Here is a 15084-nt window from a genome sequence, read left to right as displayed (position 1 = left end):
GACCTTAGATTGTAAGCTCACTGGGGCAGGGGCTGATGGGAATGTGATAGGGACCTTAGATTGTAAGCTCACTGGGGCAGGGGCTGATGGGAATGTGATAGGGACCTTAGATTGTAAGCTCACTGGGGCAGGGGCTGATGGGAATGTGATAGGGACATTAGAGTGTAAGCTCACTGGGGCAGGGACTGATGGGAATGTGATAGGGACCTTAGACTGTAAGCTCACTGGGGCAGGGACTGATGTGAATGCTATAAAATATCTGTAAATTGATATGAGTGCTTTATAAATGAAAGATAATAATAATGTTATTGCTTATGTTATGGTACTTTTTGCTATTCATACCTTTATTACTATCATTAGTGACTATTACCTAATCCAACTGGGATATTAGCAATGTTGACTGTAGGGATTTTCATTCCAATGTACAATACAAATTCCTATAAAACGCGTGGCCGTGAGTAGCGTGAGTAATACACAGAGCGTGCCATTCCTGGATATGTCTGTGCCCAAGTCATAGAAACCCTGTGATGTGATCATTAGAATGAGATGGATGAAATGGCCATCAAGCCTATTCCTCAGCTCTTACAGCCGTTTCTCTCACAGTAAGAGGGGAAGGGGAGTGGCCATTGGATTGGACTTTTGTCCGGCCCCTTTCATTTTACCAATAAAGAAGTTCCCTTAGGACATAAAGGGATATAAGTTTCGGCGAATAACATTAGGCAAACATTAGCGATGAGCGAATCTGTCCCGTTTCGCCGAAAAATTCACAAATCTTTCAAAGGATTCGCGAAACGGCGAAAAAGTCACGCATCAAAAAAATTGTCGCCCACGGCTATTCTTTTGTTGTGTGGCTATTCTTTTGTCGCGAGGCTATTCTTTTGTCGCGCAGCTATTCTTTTGTCGCGAGGCTATTCTTTTGTCGCGAGGCTATTCTTTTGTCGCGCGGCTATTCTTTTGTCGCGAGGCTATTCTTTTGTCGCGAGGCTATTCTTTTGTCGCGCGGCTATTCTTTTGTCGCGAGGCTATTCTTTTGTCGCGAGGCTATTCTTTTGTCGTGAGGCTATTCTTTTGTCGCGCAGCTATTCTTTTGTCGCGAGGCTATTCTTTTGTCGCGCGGCTATTCTTTTGTCGCGACGCTATTCTTTTGTCGCGCAGCTATTCTTTTGTTGCGAGGCTATTCTTTTGTCGCGAGGCTATTCTTTTGTCGCGTTGACCAGCTGCTAGAAACACACTATTGTGCCAGCGCTCGGTCTAACCCACAATCTGGAAATTCACAAAATTCACAAATCTTTCAAAGGATTCGCGAAACGGCGAAAAAGTCACGCTTCAAAAAATTGTCGCCCACGGCTATTCTTTTGTTGTGTGGCTATTCTTTTGTCGCGAGGCTATTCTTTTGTCGCGCAGCTATTCTTTTGTCGCGAGGCTATTCTTTTGTCGCGAGGCTATTCTTTTGTCGCGCGGCTATTCTTTTGTCGCGAGGCTATTCTTTTGTCGCGAGGCTATTCTTTTGTCGCGCGGCTATTCTTTTGTCGCGAGGCTATTCTTTTGTCGCGAGGCTATTCTTTTGTCGTGAGGCTATTCTTTTGTCGCGCAGCTATTCTTTTGTCGCGAGGCTATTCTTTTGTCGCGCGGCTATTCTTTTGTCGCGACGGTATTCTTTTGTCGCGCAGCTATTCTTTTGTTGCGAGGCTATTCTTTTGTCGCGAGGCTATTCTTTTGTCGCGTTGACCAGCTGCTAGAAACACACTATTGTGCCAGCGCTCGGTCTAACCCACAATCTGGAGTTGACCAGCTGCTATAAACGATAGCTGGTCAACTCCAGGGGCTTAAAAGCTCCCTGCTTTTTCACTAGAGCCTTTTTGAGCTAAAGGTAGGTGCAATAGGTCTTACTACTCAGTCACATTGTTTGCTGGGGGACTTTATTTTAATTGCATCACAGACTCAAAGTCATTAGACAGTGTAGGACTCACGTATAATGAGGGGCCTTGATGTGGCACGTGAGCTTACATATTTTGGCCAAAGTGTGGTACTAACACCTCATTTTTTGTAAAAATGATTTTTAAAGGCAAACTAAGCGCTGGCAAACTTTCTTTCTCTTTGTATTCTTTTGTCGCGTGGCTATTCTTTTGTCGCGAGGCTATTCTTTTGTTGCCCGCAACTATTCTTTTGTCGTGCGGCTATTCTTTTGTTGTCCGTGGCTATTCTTTTGTTGCGAGGCTATTCTTTTGTCGCCCGCGGCTATTCTTTTGTCGCCCGCGGCTATTCTTTTGTCACACGGCTATTTTTTTGTCGCCTGTGGTTATTCTTTTGCCGTGCGCGGCTATTCTTTTGTCGCAAGGCTATTCTTTTGTTGCGCGGCTATTCTTTTGTCGCGAGCCTATTCTTTTGTCGCCTGCAAATATTCTTTTGCTGCGAGGCTATTCTTTTGTCGCGCGGCTATTCTTTTGTCGTCCATTGCTATTCTTTTGTCGCTCGGCTATTCTTTTGTCGCTCGGCTATTCTTTTGTCGCCTGCAACTATTCTTTTGCCGCGAGGCTATTCTTTTGTCGCACGGCTATTCTTTTGTCGTCCGTTGCTATTCTTTTGTTGCAAGGCTATTCTTTTGTTGCGAGGCTATTCTTTTGTCGCCTGCGGCTATTCTTTTGTCGCCTGCGGCTATTCTTTTGCCGCCCGCGACTATTCTTTTGTCACACGGCTATTTTTTGTCGCCTGCGGTTATTCTTTTGCTGTGCGCGGCTATTCTTTTGTCACCCGAGGCTATTCTTTTGTCACCTGCAACTATTCTTTTGTCGCCTGTAGCTGTTCTTTTGTCGCGCGACTATTCTTTTTCGACAATTTTTGGACGCGCTGCGATTTTTTCCGAGGTGAATTTTTTCATCCGTTTCGCGGTACGCGGAAATTCGCTGTGAATCCATGTCTGGTGAAACATTTTGCCCATCATTAGCAAACATAACTCACCATTCCTCGGCGGGCCGAATTAAAAAGACCAATGGGCGGTACGTGGCCCGTGGGCCATAGTTTGCCCACCCCTGATGTAATTGCTAATGTAAGATGCTTAGGATGACATTGGCTTTTATTAGGCAACATTTGGATTTTGTTAGAGAGCTAGAATAGAAGGCAGAAAAGAATAGGGACTGTGCCAAGAAAAGTAAATTATAAAACAAAGGAAAGTGTGGAATAGAAAAGAATAGGAAAACACTTTAATGCCCATCAACATGTGAATTACTAATGCCAGCCCCAAATATATAGTTATATAAATAAGCGGCACAAATAGAGAGATTGACTAAGTTTGACAGACGAAACCATGCCCAGTTATACCCCGCCGTGCCCCCAACCTGTCATAAGGGGGTAACAAAAATGGACTGTCCCGTCGAAACAATTGAGAGAAATGCAGGGCCTCGGTAAATATATTGGTTTTAATGTAATTCTGTAAACAAAAACATGTGGTAAATCAAAGAATTATCCCAAAGTATAAAGCAAGTTGTACAGCAGCGATATCGATATAAATAATTCACATATCATATTAAATATTACCCTCACCTTAGTTACACTAAACTAAAATATTGCGCCTCCCAATGATTCCGTCTCACTCAATATTGCCCTTAGGGGGTGGTTATCCTTATGGTGTGTCACCTCTCTGATTTGCCTGTTCACTTTTTTTTTTCCTTGTAAAAATCTTGCCTAGAAATGCCCCCACCCCTGTCCCAAAGCCGCCTAATGTTAAAGTGCCTCCGAACACACCTGCAGCCACTGCTGCTTCAGCAGCCAGTGCCCCCCCAATCGCTACAGGCAAAAATACCGCTCCTAGAGCGGCTCCAGTTATGGCCAGTGGTACTCCAGCTGCCACAGCCCCAACCTTTATTGCATATTTCCGGTATTGTTTGGCATACTCGTTACAGAACGTTTCCTGCTCTGATTTCAAAGAGGCCTCCATTTGCTTCACAAGCTCCTTCTTCTGCTCCTCATCGCAGCCTTCAAGTGATCTTTCATAATCAGCAAGTTGCTCCTTCACTAAATCCCCACTGCTGCTCTTCATTTTAGATGGTCTCTTCCTAAAGATCTTAAGATGTCTCTTTTGTTTCTGCCAAAAAAAAATGCAAAAGGTTAGTCCTAGGAAGAAGGTTATTACCTCCAACCTCCACCTCCAACCAGATGGAAGACTTCATCCTACTGGAAGACATTGAGCCCTACTACAAGAACGTATTTTGGTAAACGGTTTTGCTGCTCATTAAGTTGGCCATACAAGGCCATGTTCCTCTGATCAAGGACAATTTATTAACCACAAATCTTGATTGGGCATGTTTCATTGTTGGCCTGCACGGGAAGTCTAAGATCCTTCTATTTTCAGTTGGTTGACTGCACTGACTGGATTTTGAATTGTGAGTAACTATCTCTGATCTAATATGGTGAGATCACTTAGTATAGTCACTTAGTGACCATAAAAAATGCAAAAGGTTAGTCCTAGGAAGAAGGTTGTTACTTATGGAAAAATACCTCCAACCAGAAGGAAGACTTCATCCTACTGGAAGACTTCATCAAGTCCTACTACAAGAACATATTTTGGTAAACGGTCTTGCTGCTCATTAAGTTGGCCATACAAGGCCATGTTCCTCTGATCAAGTAGAATTTATTAACCACAAATCTTGATTGGGCACGTTTCATTGTTGGCCTGCACGGGAAGTCTCTAATCCTTCTATTTTCAGTTGGTTGACTGCACTGACTGGATTTTGAATTGTGAGTAACTATCTCTGATCTAATATGGTGAGATCACTTAGTATAGTCACTTAGTGACCATAAAAAATGCAAAAGGTTAGTCCTAGGAAGAAGGTTGTTACTTATGGAAAAATACCTCCAACCAGAAGGAAGACTTCATCCTACTGGAAGACATGGAGTCCTACTACAAGAACGTATTTTGGTAAACGGTTTTGCTGCTCATTAAGTTGGCCATACAAGCCCATGTTTATCTGATCAAGTACAATTAATTAACCACAAATCTTAATTGGGCACGTTCCATTGTTGGCCTGCACGGGAAGTCTCTGATCCTTCTATTATAAGTTGGTTGTCAATCTTAAAGATGTTTCGACTGGATTTTGAGTTGTGAGCAACTGTCTCTGATCTAATATGGTGGGATCACTTAGTGACCCTTCACATGGATACACTTGACAACCAATACAAACCAATACTCTGTGGTGTTTTTTTCTTAAAACCCAACCGTAACACTGCGCCCCCTAGTTTTGCTATAGAAGTTGCCAAAACACATAATTATTGATGCAAGAAAATTCACCAATGAGAATTCTACTGATCAAAAACTTCATTATAGATGCAAGAGAAGTGACCAATGAGAATGCTGATTCCCAGCACTGTGTCAGGCCCCTTGCTGGTACCTTACATATAGAGATAATGATGTCATTTTCCCGTCATTATATGGCACAGGAATCAGACATGGGGATAAAGGGACAGACTTGTTCAGTGCTGGGAAACTGTGCTTAATGCTCCCAACTCCAATTGCAGGAACAGAGAACAGGGAGCCAGATTTATACAGATCAGCTGGGATTCTCATTGGAGGATTCTTTTGCATTTCAATGCTGCCAATGCGGGCCCTAGAGAGCTGGGAAAGTTTTATTGTGCAATATTGCTTTAAGAATACAACCCTGATGTTGCTGGACTACAGCTCCCAGCATGCCTCACCCTTCATTATATGTTACATTATTCTGGGATTTGTAGTCCAGCAACAGCTGAGTAACGTTTGGTTGAGCCGTGCTGTGCAGCAGGGTTTATATCCCCTTTAAAAACCCTAGCATTCAGCAATCAGCCAGTAACACTTACCATTAGCTGTAGGTTATTGTGGAACTGCTGTTTACAGGTTTCCAAACTGATGTAGTTTTTAAATGAATAATGCATCTGTGTAGGACAAAAAAGTAATATACAGATAATTTGTAAGAACCAGCACTTGTAATAGACTTCTGGTCAGCTGGGCTCAAGCTTTGTAGCTCACCCATGGCCCTGAGGACCTATGGAACAATGGGCTTCCACCAAAGCCTTCCTCGCTATAGGTTACTTGATAGGGATGTGATAGGAATGTTCAAGTCAAAGTGCCAAACAGGCCTGACAAAGGCTCAAATTTTGAGTTTGGCCAAAAATGAAAATGAGCTGATTGAAACCATAGAGCAGGGGTGGCCAAAACGTTGATCGCGGTCCACCAGTCAATCCCCCGTGGAAGCGTTGAAGGTTCCGTGCATTTATTAGGTAATGCGTACGTACACAGGGAGGAGTCAAAAGTCAATCGCGGAGGGAAAAAGTCTGGGCACCCCTGCCATAGAGTGTAGGTAAGTCTGCTTGTGTCCCGTCACTATATGCTTACCTGCATTTGAGAGCCAAATCTGTATTCTTTATTTCTTAAAATTTGTACGAATTTCTGGAAAAGAAATACAAATTGAAGATAAAACTTACATTTCTTGCTTTAAAAGCCACTACATAGAGATAACATAGAGATAGCCGGAAAAGGTCTTCTCCACTTTGTTTGCCCTGACCAGACGTATGTCCATATACTTTTGCCATATAGTGTATAAGGGCAACTTTAGATGAACTTTATGAAAGGATAAAAAAGACAATGCTCCTTAAAATGTTTTGTAAAATACTTCAATAAGTGTAGAGATAAGTATAAGTATACCCATGTGTAGGGTTTTTGGGGTATTGTTAAGAGAAGGCTTCAAGATGCAGGAGGTTAACTGGGATGTCCATGTTCCAGTTATTGGTCAGCTTAACCCAGATTCCCTCAGTGAACTCAATGTTAGGGTAGATCAGTGATCCCCAACCAGTGGCTCAGGGGCAAGTCGCTCCCCAACCCCTTGGGTGTTGCTCTCAGTGCCCCCAAACCAGGGAGTTATTTTTGAATTCCTGGCTTGGGGGCAAGTTTTGGCTGCATAAAAACCAAGTATAATGCCAAATAGAGCTTTCTGTAGGCTGCCAGTCCCCATAGGGGCTACCTATAGCCAATCACAGCCATTATCTGGCACCCCAAGAACTGTTTTTATGCTTGTGTTGCTCCTCAACACTTTTCCCATTTGAATGTGGCTCACGTGTATAAAAGGTTGGGGACCCCTGGGGTAGATCATCCTCAATTCTGCTTGTAGACAACCATTTTCTAGGGGGAGTTCTGTTTATTGAACCTTCTTCTTTCCAGTTTTTAGACCTGTTTTCCGACCAGTTTTACAAAACCCGATCAGGTCTTTCTGTTTCAAAATTTCAATTGTCATCTTGTCCGCAATGCCTTGCAGTACATACTATAAAAATGAACAAAAACAATGAATTGGGACAACAAACCTTTAATATCGTCCCCAGCTGATTGCAGGTCACATTTCTTCCATGTCGATCAGTTTTTACATAACGGTCGAGCCCTTTTACAAGGCTGAGTATATACACTTGAAGGTGGTTCCTAAAATTCTCATCCATATCTGTTGGTATAAGAGAATAATGGAGGCAGGATCAGAGAAGAAAGAACATGAAATAGTTTGGGATCAGGAAAAAGCAGATTATGGTACTGGGATTATCAGGAAAGCAAAGGAGATTTGGGTTACCTGAAAGCATTCCCTGGCTCAGATTTGCCCCTGGGTGGGGCAAGAGGGAGCAGGTTACAGATGAGCCTCCAAGGATTGGAAGCAATGAGGCATATGCTGATGAGTTACTCAATTTCTTTAAAGAGAAACAAAGGGAAGGGAGAGTTGTAGTAAACAGTCCTTTATGGTTCTTAGAAGTTAAGAAGTCCAACAAGCAACTTTCATTGATATGCCCACTTGGACTGACCACTTTACACTCAACCCAATCCGTCCTACTCCTTTGTTTTTAAGGCCATTTCTCTCTAGTAAAAGATTATTCATTGTGCTTACACTGATTGTGATGAGGGGCTATGTATGTGCTTTTGAAGAGAATAAATCAAATTAAGAACGCATAATTGAGGTAGTTCTGGAACGCCTGTCTCGAATGATTTATAGGAAGATGCACAATTGTGACCAAGTCCTCCAAACAATTTCAAAAATGCATCCTATGGTTTACTTAACCCACCAACCCTCTTACTGGGAAACTTTCCACCAATCATTGGGTCATCCATTAAACTCTCCAATCTATAACTTGATAATTCGCTGAACAACAGATCTGAAACCACATACCTCAATCTCATGGCAGATATAGGCGTTTCCATAATTTTGACTGCATTTCTTTGAGTCGTACCAGTCTCGTATAAGAATATCCAGATGCTGCAAAAAAATAAGGGAGCAACATGGAGTGAAGGGCGGTCAAGTAAAAGGGCAGTAGGGATGGGAATTTTGTACAAGGATATAGTTGAGTGACCTTAGGGATCGTGCAAGATCTGAGAAGCTTGTGAGAAGTGGAGAAAGTGCATAAGCATTAGATGGATACGTTAATGAAAGGGGTGGTAACTGGGTTGAATGTGATGGAACCAACTGTGGAAAATGTACCTGTAGGCATTGAAGATCAAAGGATTCTCCTGTTTCCTTAGCAACATGAAGAAACATCTATTAAATGGAACATGGTATCAGTTTCACTCCATATCCATCATTAGCATCTAACCTAGAATACTGGATCCAAAGGTTTCGTTCTTACCTCAAGATAATCTAGTTCTGTTGTTTTGAGGAAGGAGTTTACATTGAAAATCTGAAAAACAGAAACATGATAATTACTGTTCCGCTTATTATAATATATGTGGTGGTAGGGGAAACTGCCTAATTATGGAACCAGTGGTAGAGGAAGGTAGACCTTTATATGACATGCTGAGTTGATTGCTTAGTATGTTGCTTTGTGGGATCGTGACCTACCAAATAAGAGCTTAGGATCATGGATAATGCAGACATCTTCAGGCAGTTCTCAAGGGAACCCCCAATATCCAAAGAACCCTCTGTATCCAGGACAAACACAGCCATCTGGGAGAGAAAGGGGAAAGCATAACAATATCAGGGGGTACTGACTTGCCGCAAACAACTTACTCATGAATCCCTGGATAATAGGGGGAGCAAAGTCCTGATAGAAATTATCCCGGCCTTGATTCTAACATCAACTAACCAGCATATTTGGTTTGACGGGCTGGATCTTAACATTGTTCCTCTTAAACACCAGGTGATCTTCTTGGGGTAAGGTATTCAATCTTCTACTTCAAGAGGTCGCTGACACTGAGCATGCTCAGTTGATGTTGTACCTTTCCTTCAGATACTGGCTATAGAAGATTCATTGGCACAAGATGGTGCTCTGCCAACACTACTACTCTACCCTGATTTTTCTCAACAAGAAACTGAGAAGGGTTCAAAGGCAAACTGGTGTGGTCCAAGTGTGGGGAGGTCTCTGGGACTTTTGTTAAAAAAAACTGGATCAACCATAGTGGTTTTCTGGCTAATACTTCACTGGGACCTACCATTAAATGGGTGAAGTTCCAGAATGATAAAAGGGACAATGTATGGATGTCTTATTGAATTACTTCAGTTGGATACATTATTGGGAATAAAGGGCCCTTTCATTAAGTGCAATCTATAGGGAAGGCAAGAAGAAGCCAAAAAGACCAATGCAATTCAAAGGTTTATTTTTGTTCTCACTCACCTTTTCTCCATTGAGTTCCAGAATGAACGGCTTGTTCCATATCCATATTCCTCTGGTGATGGTGTCTACCCCAGCTTTCCACTCAAACCCGCTTAGAGGCTCATTTGTCTTGCCCAGAATCAGCGATCCATCCTTCTCCTAAATACAAAATTAGAGGTGTTTAACTCTATATTTATTTATGTGTCTATTTATTTGGGGGGGAGGGATCAGGCCAACGGTTTATAGGAAACAATACAGGCAGTAAGTAGTTTATAAGGTTCATATAGTGTTAAGAACTCTCTTTGTACTTTGACTTTGGTTCCCCCAGCTGGTTAATTAAGTCCATTATTCTAAAAATGGGACTAATCAATATCTGGTACAGAACCTGGCACTGCCGGGGTTTCCCACTCTACGAGTAGTAGTGACTACCACCCCAGCAGTGGTCAATCATTCTCTGTGTGCCCTGACCCCAAGCATTTTGGACATAATATGCTGGACATAGTCACTCATGCTATTCACACTGAGGAACAGATAAGGATAATATAGTTACAAAGTTTGGTTAAGAAGACCAAAGTCCATCCAAAGAAGAACAAAGTCCATCAAGTTCAACCCTTCCAAGTGTTGGCCAATGGACAAGTGTGATCTTTGGCCCCCAAAACCACCAGCTGATTGGATTAATACTGCGTGATTTCCCACCACTTCTTTGGGGGTTATCAGCAGATCTGATGGGAAGTGAGGAAGACAACACTGACTGCTCAAGGGGCATCAGCTTTTCCATAAAGGCCAACTGTGAACTTATATCAGGAAGCTCTGTTGAAACTGTCCCCTCAAATAGCTGGCCATCAGCCAAACTACTCAGCCAAACACTGGTATCTACGGGCAGCTTTCAGCAAGATGATTTGCATGGACAAAAAGATTCCTCCTTGCAAACCAGTATACAAACCAGTATGCAAACCAGTATACAAACCAGTATACAAACCAGTATGCAAACCAGTATACAAACCAGTATGAGCTTATTACATAAAGTGGATGAATTAATTACAAGGGAGTGCTATCCAGGCCTCGCTTGTTAATAGGCCCTTCTGGCCTTACATTAGCAATGCACAGTTTAGTCCCAATGACCTTTTCAACTGTATGTGAAATAACCGGGCCAATGAATAACTGGGCATCTGGTTAGACCTAGTATTTACAAGCCAGTAAGGCCTAATTTGAGAATGGACCTCTTAGTCTACAGCAGAAGCTGACTCCTGTTGGTCACATGGGCCGGTGAGGTGGCTAAACACAGAGAAGCAATCCATGACCAAAACATATATGCCTAGTCCTTAGGACTAGCCGCTCAAATTGTGGTTCATTTACACAACATGTTAGAGCCATAGGGTTCTTTGTTACACAACAAGGATAATCAAGGGAAATTTTGCCAGATCTGAACAGTTTTTCCTTGATATCTGCCCTTGTAAATGCCCTGAAATGAACCATGATATGGACTTACAAGCCAGTAAGGCCTAATTTGAGAATAGACCTCTTAGTCTACAGCAGAAGCTCTAGGTTACATGGGCCAGTGAGGTGGTTAAACACAGAGAAGCAATCCATGACCAAAACATATATGCCTAGTCCTTAGGACTAGCTGCTCAAATTGTGGTTTATTTACACAACATGTTAGAGCCATAGGGCTCTTTGTCACACAACAAGGGCAATTTTGCCAGATCTGAACAGTTTTTCCTTGATATCTGCCCTTGTAATTGCCCTGAAATGAGTCAACTTGCAATGAAGCAGCTTCTTTAATACAGTTCCTCATGTTGTGGTGACCCCCAAACATAAAATTATTCCTAAGCCCATTGGAAATATGTGTTTTCCATTGGTCTTAGGCGACCCCTGTGAAAGGGTTGTTCGACCCCCAAAGGGGTCCCGACCCACAGGTTGAGAACCGCTGTTCTAATAAGACATGGTGGTAAGTCCAATCACCTAACCTTAACTTCTAGTCAAGGAAGGGCTGATAGGAAAGCCTTATCATTCCTTAGATACGTAGATGATGATGCATCTCAGACATTATTTTACATTCTTCTGCTGTTTTTTGGCCAAGCAGTCCTTCTTATAATGGCAAAATATCTTCTTACCTTGGAGGACAGAGCTCTCAGCATGTAGTTCATGAGAAAGGATTTCCCCCGGCGTTTCTCTCCAATCACACACACAAGGCATATTGGATATTCGGATACGACACTGTCTATAAAACAACTTTGTACAACGGATTCATCAACTTCCAGTTTGCCATGTTCATCTGTATAGATCAATGGTATGGCCTGGCCTTGGGCAGGGAGCTCCTTAAATGGAATTAGAGAAGATACAAGCTTTAGCATTGAATTAACTAGACTACATTATGCCGGGGGGTGGGGGGTGCTACTATGGTGCATCTGGCTCTTGGAGAAACATGACACCCTCTTTTTTCAATGTTATGAATGATGTTCCTCTACACCAGTGACCCCCAACCAGTGGCTCGTGAGCAACATGTGGCTCAGCACCCCGTTTAGTATTGCTCTCAAAGTAGGTGACATTTTGAAATTTCTGGCTTGGAGGCAAGTCTTGGAGGCACAGAAACACTGTTTTACTCCAAGCAGAGCTTCCTGCAGGCCAGCAGTCCAAATGGGGCTACCAAATAGCCAATCACAGCCCTTATTTGGCACCCCCAAAGAACATTTTTTATGTGTGTGTGTCTCACCAACATTTTTTACATCTGAGTGTGGCTCACAAGTAAAAAAGGTTGGAGATCCCTTCTCTCCGCCATGTTGCACCATTAACATCTACCCCATCATCATCTTCTTGAAGTACTCGGTGGCTTGGGTCAATGAAATCTGTTGTTCCAAATACCTTACCCTTCTGCACTTAGGGCAGTTGTGCTCTGGAGACTCGGTGGTGGCCCCATGTGACTCACGGCATCTTCCACAGAGCGTGTGTCCGCAGGCAAAGGATATATATTTTTTAGATTTACGAAGGCAGGCATAGCACGTCGTATCTTCTTGCAGCTTGTGGAAAGTGTAGTCCTTCCCCGCCATGTCGGGTCTAGAACCAAGCACAGGGAGTGGTAGAATCACCAGCGTGTGTAAATAAGGACAGGTCCTTCTAGCCTCAGAGAAGAAGTTCTCTTTACTTCATGCTGCTCTGTTTTAAAGAACGTAGTGATCCCTGCATATAAGGAAGCACGAGGGACCTATAGGCATAGAACTAGCAGATATGGAACCCGGGAGTCCAGAACCCCTGCCTAACAGCACTGGCATCCAAGGTTCAGTTCCAGCCAGGGTTATATATATAACTATACTGTATATATAGTTATACACACTGTTACAGAAGTGGAAGGATCCCCGCTATAAGCAGCCACACCTTGGGGAATATTCCACCCCGAGGCTACGCATAACTACTGCTACTGCTGCCTAAATGGGTAACATGGAGCCATTAAAACTCACCGATTGTGCGAGTTATTGACTTTCCTTTCTCGCTCCTCTGCCTTTCATGGTGCAAGTGCTCGGCAGTGAATTGTGAGTATTTGATTTGTACAGAGAACTGAGTGGGAGGGGGAATACGAAACTTGGCCCTGAGCCCAATGTCTGACATCAGCACCCAGCTGCCTTCTCCTTAAAGGGGACTGTCACGGGCTCACTGTGTGTTCCAAGGAGGGTGACTGTTACCCCAATGTTTCTATATATCTGTAACCTTGTTATGGGCTAAGGGGGCCCAGGCTGAAGGCCAGTTAGGGGGGATTTGGGGTGAGTGCTTATTTGTGCCCTGGGTACCCCTGGAACTATAGCAGGGTGACTGTTACCCCAATGTTTCTATATATCTGTAACCTTGTTATGGGCTAAGGGGGCCCAGGCTGAAGGCCAGTTAGGGGGGATTTGGGGTGAGTGCTTATTTGTGCCCTGGGTACCCCTGGAACTATAGCAGGGTGACTGTTACCCCAATGTTTCTATATATCTGTAACCTTGTTATGGGCTAAGGGGGCCCAGGCTGAAGGCCAGTTAGGGGGGGGATTTGGGGTGAGTGCTTATTTGTGCCCTGGGTACCCCTGGAACTATAGCGGGGTGACTGTTACCCCAATGTTTCTATATATCTGTAACCTTGTTATGGGCTAAGGGGGCCCAGCCTGAAGGCCAGTTAGGGGGGGATTTGGGGTGAGTGCTTATTTGTGCCCTGGGTACCCCTGGAACTATAGCAGGGTGACTGTTACCCCAATGTTTCTATATATCTGTAACCTTGTTATGGGCTAAGGGGGCCCAGCCTGAAGGCCAGTTAGGGGGGAATTTGGGGTGAGTGCTTATTTGTGCCCTGGGTACCCCTGGAACTATAGCAGGGTGACTGTTACCCCAATGTTTCTATATATCTGTAACCTTGTTATGGGCTAAGGGGGCCCAGCCTGAAGGCCAGTTAGGGGGGGATTTGGGGTGCTTATTTGTGCCCTGGGTACCCCTGGAACTATAGCAGGGTGACTGTTACCCCAATGTTTCTATATATCTGTAACCTTGTTATGGGCTAAGGGGGCCCAGGCTGAAGGCCAGTTAGGGGGGGATTTGGGGTGCTTATTTGTGCCCTGGGTACCCCTGGAACTATAGCAGGGTGACTGTTACCCCAATGTTTCTATATATCTGTAACCTTGTTATGGGCTAAGGGGGCCCAGGCTGAAGGCCAGTTAGGGGGGGATTTGGGGTGAGTGCTTATTGGTGCCCTGGGTACCCCTGGAACTATAACGGGGTGACTGTTACCCCAATGTTTCTATATATCTGTAACCTTGTTATGGGCTAAGGGGGCCCAGCCTGAAGGCCAGTTAGGGGGGATTTGGGGTGAGTGCTTATTTGTGCCCTGGGTACCCCTGGAACTATAGCGGGGTGACTGTTACCCCAATGTTTCTATATATCTGTAACCTTGTTATGGGCTAAGGGGGCCCAGCCTGAAGGCCAGTTAGGGGGGGATTTGGGGTGAGTGCTTATTTGTGCCCTGGGTACCTGTCACAACCTCAGGGCCGTGAGTTCCCAGACATAGGGCAGGACCCAAAGAGCAAACAGTTGGTATCACAGGATGAGGCGTTTATTGGAGAAATGGCAAGTAGCCATCAGTAGGTTTCCATAAGCCAGTAGGTGGTAGCCAGCCTGCACTCTTGTTCCTTAGGGAGTAGGGAAATACACACAGTTGGGGGGAATCTTCTTGCCGCAGCTAAGGTAGATTCCAGGGAACACAGGGGAGGGGGTCCTGCCGTAGCTAAGGTTACACCCCAGACAAAAGGCTCCTTGGAACTCTTGGCAGCCACCTTTGTAGCCCGAAAGGGAGCAGCCCCTGTCGTAAACCCAAAACAGGATTTGACTCCTTCTGCCAACCCAAAGGCAGCTTCCAGAGGGGCCAATCATAGCTAATCCCACTGGGCCTATGGGGAGCCACCTAGGGAGCATGCCCAGTTCAGTCTTTTGCATTTACTAGACAGAGCACTGCTCTCACAAGGGGTAACTATGTGTATTGTGTCAC

At 44.1% G+C, this 15084-nt stretch overlaps 1 protein-coding gene across 1 annotated transcript; it reads right to left on the bottom strand.

The window, feature by feature from the left end:
- Positions 1–3403: 3403 nt before the first annotated feature.
- Positions 3404–13122, bottom strand: LOC105948499 (RING finger protein 112-like). The gene is made up of 13 exons (XM_031893523.1): positions 13038–13122; positions 12450–12636; positions 11697–11900; positions 9604–9741; positions 8832–8936; positions 8620–8670; positions 8475–8531; positions 8166–8252; positions 7578–7692; positions 7324–7454; positions 6362–6415; positions 5827–5901; positions 3404–4081 (listed from the first exon to the last, which is right to left on the bottom strand). The coding sequence occupies exons 2-13, from the start codon at positions 12627–12629 to the stop codon at positions 3620–3622; spliced, it is 1659 nt and encodes a 552-aa protein (XP_031749383.1). The 5' UTR covers positions 12630–12636; positions 13038–13122; the 3' UTR covers positions 3404–3619.
- Between the last annotated feature and the right edge of the window lie 1962 nt (positions 13123–15084).

This window comes from Xenopus tropicalis, chromosome 9, assembly GCF_000004195.4.
Source record: "Xenopus tropicalis strain Nigerian chromosome 9, UCB_Xtro_10.0, whole genome shotgun sequence".
In the NCBI taxonomy this organism is placed as follows: Eukaryota; Metazoa; Chordata; class Amphibia; order Anura; family Pipidae; genus Xenopus; species Xenopus tropicalis.
Note: the sequence above shows the minus strand (reverse complement) of the source record. Positions and strands in the feature narration are given on the sequence as shown.